At 47.9% G+C, this 8,694-nt stretch overlaps 1 protein-coding gene across 2 annotated transcripts; it reads left to right on the forward strand.

Moving 5' to 3' along the window:
- Nucleotides 1-26: 26 nt before the first annotated feature.
- RPUSD4 (RNA pseudouridine synthase D4) lies at nucleotides 27-8,229 on the forward strand. Of its 2 annotated transcripts, none has more exons than XM_029209708.1 (7): nucleotides 27-268; nucleotides 647-812; nucleotides 2,086-2,287; nucleotides 3,399-3,492; nucleotides 3,567-3,711; nucleotides 5,566-5,663; nucleotides 6,129-6,793. In XM_029209708.1, exons 1-7 carry the CDS (start codon nucleotides 83-85, stop codon nucleotides 6,366-6,368), a joined length of 1,131 nt encoding a protein of 376 aa, XP_029065541.1. In that variant the 5' UTR covers nucleotides 27-82; the 3' UTR covers nucleotides 6,369-6,793. The 2 variants fall into 2 exon arrangements, with proteins under 2 accessions (XP_029065541.1, XP_029065542.1); XM_029209709.1 differs by having other exon boundaries at nucleotides 28-268; nucleotides 6,132-8,229.
- The last annotated feature ends 465 nt before the right edge of the window (nucleotides 8,230-8,694 follow it).

Raw genomic sequence — 8,694 nt, forward strand, 5'->3', positions numbered from 1 at the left:
GACCGCCCCACGTGACCCTCAGGGCCCACCTACTCCTTCCTCCCTCTAGTCCGTCTTCTGTGCGTGGGCTTAGCTCGGCAAGATGGCGGCTCCTAGCTGTAGTGCGCCTGGCGTCTGGGTCCGGGGTTCCTGGCAGCGTCTGGGGAATCTCTTCACTTTCGTCTCAAAGCCACTTTGTTCCGCTGCTGCTGCCTCTCGGCCCCTGGATGCCCAGCGATTAGCGGAGAGGCTTCGAGCCCAGAAACAGGAACAAAAGACGAAGAAGCCGGTGAGCCCAGAAGGACCACAACTCCCAAGAGGCAGTGCGCTCACTGGTTTCCCAGGCCGGGAGGGAGGTGGGAGGGTCCTCTGACACATGTCAAGTAATCAATGTCGAGGACTTGTGGTGGGAGAATGGGGAGAAAGCGGAGGGGAGAGCTCAGAAGGGTGCGGTATCTTCCTGTGGGCTGGGTCTCTGGCTCCTGCCGACCCCGGCCCTAAGCACTATGTGGGTACAGGCGAGACACACCCACCCCTGCGCTCAAATTACTCGGGGACGGGGCGAGTCTAATGCAAAAATACAGGCGTTCCCTTCCCAAATTCTCACCCAGACTTACTGAAAGTCCTCCCCACCAGGCATTTACCGTCGCTCCTTCTCTCCCCGCAGGTGCCCACAAACCCTGTTCAAAGGAGAGTGCAAGAACTACTGCGGTTCACAGAGCAGCTGCAGCGCGTCCACCCCAACGTGCTTGCTAAGGTGCTGAGCCGAGGACTTATCCACCAGGACAAGGACCTTGTGGTCATCAATAAGCCCTACGGTCTCCCTGTGCATGGTAAGCAGCATGTGGGGAAGGGAGGCGGGCCGCTGCTGCTTTGTGCTACACGTAGGGGCAACTCTAACATTACTCGGGGGGCTCTCTGAAGCCTTGCTTTCAAAATAATTAAACTTTTGTGGGGTACTGTCCTCTGTGAGGAGCCAGTAAGGACGCAGAGATAAATAAGACAGTCCCCACCTTCCAAACATCTGGCAGCCAGCAGTGATTTATGGAATTTGCTGTGTGCGGACCTCCACCGAGGATTGCTATAGAGAAGGACAAAGGCTGTGTGGTTCCTGTCTTCAGATTATTTTCCATCAGAACTGGGAAAGAGGACATAACATGTGTTGGTGTATACCTAACAAAACCCCAGGGTGCCTAGAACTTAATGGAAACCCTAATGTTTTTGAATAAATGTTAAATGTAGTCAGAGACAGCTAGGGTGAGTCAGGAAAGACTGATAGAAAAAAATGCATTTGTGGAAAGGGTTTTGCTGGGGGAATAGGCATATTTTAGCTAGAAGAACGAATGTTTTGGGGGGAGGTATGGAGAAGGTTGTACATGAAAACAACGAATTAAATCAGACATTGCCGAGTGCTTTGTATGGTTTTTTTCTCTCTTGATCCTTCCAGTAGCTTGCCTTTCCGTTCCCCAAGAGATAACTATTATCAAGATATTCACATTTTATAGATGAGAAAACTGAAAGTTGGAAAGAGTAAGTAATCTGTCCAAGGTCAATGGCTAGTTGTGAGGGTCCATAGGATGGAACCCAGGAACGTCTCACCCCAAAGCCCAGCCTCTCAGCTCTTCTGTAATGCCTCAGGAAGGCCTCATGGTCTTGCATTTCTCACTAGGGTTTACTTGGCAAATTCTCAAGCCTTTGTTTATATAGTGAAATATCAGATCTCATCATTTTGGTTGCTAATTTTAGTATGAGTACATAAGTAGATTAAATATATATATATATATATATATATGTATACACATATAGGTCTGAGGAGAAAGCCACGTGCTCTAGGATGGTGCTTTTTAAACTTTAATATGCATATGAGTCACTTGGGCCTTTTGTTTAAATGCAGATTTTGATTAATTAGTCTGGGTTGGAGGCCTGAGATTCCTTTCTAGCGAGCTCCCTGGGCAGACTGATATGTTTCTAGTCCTTGGACCACAATTCAGTAATAAGGCTCTAGAAAGCATTTACTGTTAATCCAGTAAGGACTGTTGTCCCAGGTAGAGGTCTTTGGTGAGATCTTTTCCTGGCCACTCAAACCTCTGGCTTTTTCCTTCTTAGGTGGCCCTGGGGTCCGGCTCTGCATCAGTGATGTACTGCCTGTCCTGGCGAAGATGCTTCACGGCCACAAGGCAGAGCCCTTGCATCTGTGCCATCGGCTGGACAAGGAAACTACAGGTGTAATGGTGTTGGCTTGGGAAAAAGACGTGGCGCATCAAGTCCAAGAGTTGTTTAGAACCCGTCAGGTGACAAAGAAGTACTGGTATGAAGCCCATCGATAGCGGTCGAGGTGGTGTAGGCACCCTTCCATCTATTCATCCGTTCATAGAGCAGGAACTCCTAGTAATAGAAGGCACTGTAGTCAGACGTGTGGGCATATAAAAATTATAGGAAACAGGTTTAGTGCTTAGAATATTAGAGTCTGGTGGCATAGTGGGTCCTAATTATGGCTGTACATAAAAACTATTAAAAATTAATTATATGAGTATACATGATTTCATTCCTTTGGTAAAATGTCAGACAACAGCAGTAGTGTTAGGTCGTTAGAAAGGGTCAACTCATAGTTCCAACTCAGTGTAAGTATGATAGAATGTATCAGATAGCAGCCTAAACTGCTACCAGTCTGCAGTGGGGTGTCCAGGGTGCGCAATGTTATATCTGGGCTTGTGACTCCTGGGCCAGTGATTCTGTGTTAGGCCACCAAGTACCCAGGAGAGCTGATTGACTGACTGGAAGAGGCATGGACGTAAGGACAGATTAAAGAGTCTTCTGCCTGTCTGTGGTGTGATGGAGGGAAACCTCCAACAAGAGGGACTTACTGAGCTGTGGTTGGGATTCCTGTGACTTTTCTGAGCACAGTTCCTCTGTTTTATTGACCTGGCAAATAGGCAGGAGCGGTCCTGTGAAATTTTCACTCAATTCATTCATTTATTCATTTATTCCATACGCAGTTCGAACTTACCATCTTTTATTATTTAAAAAAGAAAAACAGGATACAAAACTGTATTACCCTAGTGTTACTTTAAGCTGTACATACTCACTTTTAAAGGCTGGATGAGTGACCGTGTTGTTAATACAGTTTTTTTCTTGTTTTTCTGTTTTTTCCCCAAATATTCTACAATCAGCACATATTAGTTTAGTTGTAAAAAAGATAGGCTTATAAGGATAGCGTCAAACTCTCAGGCTAAGCACTATACCAAGAGATCATTTGGGACCCGCTGATCTTAAGAGCTGACCGCAGTAGTGCAGGAGGTCCAGAGTGAGCTGACCGCAGTAGTGCAGGAGGTCCAGAGTTAAAGCCTCTAAGTAGCCGATGCAAGGAGAGCCTCACTCACCTTTGTGGCTTAAGCAAGGGTCTGTGTGTGTCCCCTCAGGGCCATCACGATGCGCGTCCCGGTGCCCTCAGCGGGAGTCGTGGACATTCCCATCATTGAGAAGGAGGTGCAGGGCCAGGAACGACACCACAAGGTGGGTGAGCGCCTCCAGAGGGATGGGTTTGCTGCTCTTTCTTCGAAATTGTGTCCTGATTTCTTTGGCTCCAGATGACGCTGTCCCCGAGCTACTGCATGGACAATGGGAAGACAGTGAGGGTACGGACCAGCAGGAACGCACACCTGGCTGTGACTCAGTACCGGGTGCTGAGCAGCGCCCTCTCCTCCGCCCTCTTGGAGCTCCAGCCTGTTACCGGTGAGGGTGCCAGTGTTCTGCAGTGGGTGGAGAAGCCCCACTGCCCCTCAGCTTCACCCAGGGCCTTGTGCCAGGCTCCGCCCCTCCCCTGAGCAGCTGGTATTATGGGGGCTCTGGGATTGCACCAGAGTGTGCTTCCAGTGCTGACCTGAGGCTGGGAGCTTCCATAGGGATGATTGTTAAAAACAGTAGGTAGGGGCTTCCTGGCGGCGCAGTGGTTGAGAGTCCGCCTGCCGATGCAGGGGACGTGGGTTCGTGCCCCGGTCCGGGAAGATCCCACATGCCGCGGAGCGGCTGGGCCCGTGAGCCATGGCCGCTGAGCCTGCGCGTCCGGAGCCTGTGCTCCGCAACGGGAGAGGCCACAGCAGTGAGAGGCCCGCGTACCGCAAAAAACAAAAAACAGTAGGTAGCAGAAGGATACAAATAGTTTGCTTTAGGCAGACTCCTACTCTTAATCAGTTTCCTGGGTGGGTGAGAAATATTCAGTTAAAATGATAGAATAAATCAATTCTTCCCTTCAAAAAATAATAAATAAATAAATGGTTTGCTTACGTTTATTTAAAAATTTGCAGATTGATTCCTCGAAACATGAAGCCTAGGATTACCCTATGCTCCAGCAATTCTGCTTCCTGTGTATATGCAGGAGAATTGAAAACAGGGATTCAAAGAGATAGCTGTACGCTGATGTTTATAGCAGCACTATTCACAATAGCCCAAAGGTGAAAACAACCTACATGTCCATCAACAGATGAGTGGAAAAACAGAATGTGGTACATCATGCAGTGGAATGTAATTCAACCTTAGAAAGGAAGGAAATTCTGACACATGCTGCAGCATGGATAAACGTTAAGACATTATGCTAAATGAAACACAAAAGGACACATACTGTATGATTCCATTTATATGAGATACCTAGAGTAGTCAGATTCATAGAGACAGATAGTAGAGTAATGGTTACCAGGGGCTGGAGAGAGCAGGGGGCGGGGAGTTATTGTTAACTGGGTACGGAGTTTCAGTTGGGGGCAATGGAAAAGTTCTGGAGAGGGACTGTAGTAGTGATTGCACAACAATGTGAATGTACTCAGTGCCACTGAACTGTACTCTTAAAAACGATTAAAATGGGACTTCCCTGGTGGTGCATTGGTTAAGAATCTGCCTGCCAATGCAGGGGACACAGGTTCAATCCCTGGTCCGGGAAGATCCCACATGCCGCAGAGGAACTAAGCCCATGCGCCACAACTACTGAGCCTGTGCTCTAGAGCCCGCGAGCCACAACTCCTGAGCCTGTGAGCCACAGCTACTGAAGCCCACACGCCTAGAGCCCGTGCTCCGTAATGAGAGAAGCCTCTGCAATGAGAAGCCCGTGCACCACAACGAAGAGTGGCCCCAGCTCGCCGCAACTAGAGAAAGAAGACCCAACGAAGCAACGAAGACCCAATGTAGCCAAAAATATATAAATAAATTTATATTAAAAGAAAGGGTTAAAATGGTAAATTTTAGGTATATTTTGCCACAGTAAAAAAAATAAATGTACAAAGCAATACTATTTAGTGTTATACAACACAATTATTAAAAAAAAAAAAAAGCATGGCAATGATAGACACCAAGTTGATAGCAGTGGTTATCTGTGGTGGAAAGGGAACTGTGGTGGCGAGGGGTACTTAGAGGCTTAACAGCATTTATAATGTTTATTTCCTAATAGCCTATTGTTTGCTATATTATTCTTTATACCTTATTGTAGTTGGGGCTTTGCCCGCTTTACTGTCCTTTGGTTTAATATGGTTAGAGGCAGATGCCACCAGTGGTATTGTTTCAATAGCTACTCCTAAGTTTCCTCCCTCTCTTTTTTTAAAGGAATAAAACATCAGCTTCGAGTTCACCTGTCTTTTGGATTGGATTGCCCGATCCTTGGTGACCACAAGTACTCAGACTGGAACAGGCTGGCCCCCCAGGTAATATACGTTTGACCCAATATGCAGCAGAATAAGGGGGAGAACTTATGCTTTCCCCTTGTTAAGTCCCTGAAGTGAGTCACAGCAAAGATGTGTTGATTGTCTTCCGACACAGTACCATGCTAGTTATCTAGCTTCTGGAGAAATTGAGAAGCAGTTAGGAGACTTTCTGAAGGCTCAAAGCAGGCTTTCATGCTACAGCGAAAGAGCCTTGGTGGGAACTTTGTTTTTTGCTGTTACAGCCCATTCTCTTGGAAAGCCAGAGAATTGGCCAAGGAGAGCTTCCCTGGTGTGGTGGGTTTTCTCATACATGGGCTCTGAACTCTTCCTAGAAATGGCCCCGAAGCAGGCTGTCCATCACTGTGTCTTCTGGGAGTTAGTGAGGGGGCCCCTTGAGTGGAGGTCTTCTGCCCCCGCACACTGGAGCTGTTGGCCTTGCGCTCACGAGCTCTTTCCTCTGCACAGAAGCTGTCCGCCTGCATCCTGAAGAAGCTGGGGCTGCGGCAGTCCAAGGCCCGTCACATCCCCCTTCACCTGCATGCCTGCCAGCTGACTCTGCCTGCCCTGCAGGCCGGGAAGGAGGAACTCAACTTGGTCTGCAAGCCTCCTCGATATTTTGTCCATTCCCTGCGCCGTCTGGGCTTAAAGATGCCGAGTCGGGATCAAAATGGGGACGAGGAAGCCACACACTCAGGAGCACAGTGAAGACAGTTGGGCAGTTTGCCCTGAATTCTCTCTGTTTAAGGGACTCTGCTAACTTCTCACTTGGGACAGACTCCAGAAGAGCCAGGTGTGATGAGTTGAAGAAACAGCTGCTTCAGGGCTCTTACTGGGGACTAGTGTCTGTTTTTCGACACTCTGGCCACATGCTGGAAAAGCCAGCAGGCAGTCTCCCTGCTTCAGTGTGGAAGAGAGCTCAGGACCAGGAGAACTGAAGCACAGAATCTGTGATCAGGAACTGTTTTTACCCAACAATAAAGCTCTTGGTCTGTCAGGAAAGCTCCTGTGGTTGGAGAGAACATAATGGTGGTGTAGCTCATAGAGATTCAGAAGCAGCTTCTGCTGTCCTCGTGGAGCTGCAGGATCTATCAGCAAAGCCTTCCTGCTTTATCTGTTCAGTCTCAGATTTTGCAGCCAGCGATCATAGACTACAAGGATTCCCTTCAGCCTCAGCTCGGGCCCCTTACTGTGCTAGTGACTGTGGAGCCTGCGAAGGGGTGTTCAGTGAGCAAGCAAAGCAGGAGTAAATGGCAGGCAGGTAACAAAAACGAGTGGAGCAAGCAGGGTGTAAGGCCATGGTGGGGAGCACCCACATGTCTAAAGAGGGCAGTTGTTAGCTCCAGCTGAGGGTTGCTCTGTGGGAACAGATTTTCTAACTTTTTAAATTATTTATTTATTTATTTGGCTATACCAGGTCTTAGTTGCGGCACGCGGGATCTTTGTTATGGCATGCAGGATCTTTAGCTGTGGCATGTGAACTCTTAGTTGTGGCATGTGGGATCTAGTTCCCTGACCAGGGATCAAATCCGGGCCCACTGCATTGGGAGTGCAGAGTCTTAACCACTGGACCACCAGGGAAGTCCTAACTTTTTTCAGAGTCAGGAAACCCAGATATTTATGTGAAATCTCCCAGTATATTGCTAACTAAATCAGAATTTTTAAAAAAACACTTGGATAGCCAAGCAGAACATATTCGTAGGTTGGATTTGGTCTGCAGGCTGCCTGTTTGCAATCTAAAGAATGGTGTAGGGCTTCCCTGGTGGCGCAGTGGCTGAGAGTCCGCCTGCCGATGCAGGGGATACGGGTCCGTGCCCCAGTCCGGGAAGATCCCACATGCCGCGGAGCGTCTGGGCCCGTGAGCCATGGCCACTGAGCCTGCGCGTCCGGAGCCTGTGCTCCGCAACGGGAGAGGCCACAACAGTGAGAGGCCCGCGTACCGCAAAAAAAAAAAAAAGAATGGTGTAGAAGTTTGGGGAAAGGGATCATCTTGAAAGTTCTGGATCAGTAGTTGACATTTTAGCTCCATGTAGCATCTGCCCTTTCTAGACTAGGGGATGGCTTTGATTAATCTGTAAATATGTGGTTGTGAGGGGGCTGCCGGCGTTTTGAATCTCCTTTGTTTTGGAAGCAAGCCTATCCTTGGGTCTCAGGAGGGAGATGCTGAGCCGAGCACCCCGCGGGAGGAAGTTATCTCGGCCATCCAGCTAGCTCCCATCTTATTTCTTGCAACAGTACCATCTTGCAAACAAATACACCTCATGTTACTTTGGCTGAGCTGAGAAAACTCGGAGTGACAGCACAGTTGGGGAGAAGCCCCAAGAACAGTCGTTAGGTGTTCTCTCTGTGTTGATAATACAGCTTTCTAAAAACCCACTTTCCTGTTTCCATGATGCCTTTTACCATGCATGATGGATTGAACTTTAAAAGCACAGATGAAATAACTGTCCAGTAAGTCCCCTACATATGAACGAGTTCCATTCTGAGAGCATGTTTGTAAGTCCAATTTGTTCGTAAGTCCAACAAAGTTAGCCTAGGTACCCAACTGACACAGTTGGCTATATAGTACTGTACTATAATAAGTTTAAAACACTTTTCACACAAATAATACATAACAAACAAAAAAACATTTTAAATCTTACAGTCCAGTACCTTGAAATGTATAGTAGTATACAGTACAACAGCTGGCATCCAGGGGCTGGCATCGAGTGAAGAGGCAAGAAGAGTTACTGACTGGAGGAGGGAGAGGAGGTGGGAGGCGGTAGAGCTGAAGGATCGTCAGCAACAGGAGACGGAGGGCAAGCTGCAGTACCAGCTACATCACCACTGCTTTTACTCTTGCTTCCAGACATCTTGAGCTTGAAATAAAGACACTGTACCACTATACTTTATACAGTACTATACAGTAAAGTGCACAGAAGCACAACCACTTACAGAGGATGCAGGCATGTGACAATGTACGCCAGACATGTGAACTAACTTACGTGATTGGACATGCAGACGCACGTTCGCATCTTTGTAAGTTCGCAACTTG

This window comes from Monodon monoceros, unplaced genomic scaffold (assembly GCF_005190385.1).
Source record: "Monodon monoceros isolate NGI ecotype Baffin Bay Population unplaced genomic scaffold, NGI_Narwhal_1 Super_Scaffold_7, whole genome shotgun sequence".
Lineage (NCBI taxonomy): Eukaryota > Metazoa > Chordata > Mammalia > Artiodactyla > Monodontidae > Monodon > Monodon monoceros.

Excerpts from the sequence above, each read along its gene's own strand:
- RPUSD4 (XM_029209708.1), top strand. The coding sequence starts at position 83 with ATGGCGGCTCCTAGCTGTAGTGCGCCTGGCGTCTGGGTCCGGGGTTCC. Across the intron at positions 269-646 it reads AACAAAAGACGAAGAAGCCG|GTGCCCACAAACCCTGTTCA; the intron begins GTGAGCCCAGAA and ends CTCTCCCCGCAG. Across the intron at positions 5,664-6,128 it reads GGAACAGGCTGGCCCCCCAG|AAGCTGTCCGCCTGCATCCT; the intron begins GTAATATACGTT and ends TCCTCTGCACAG.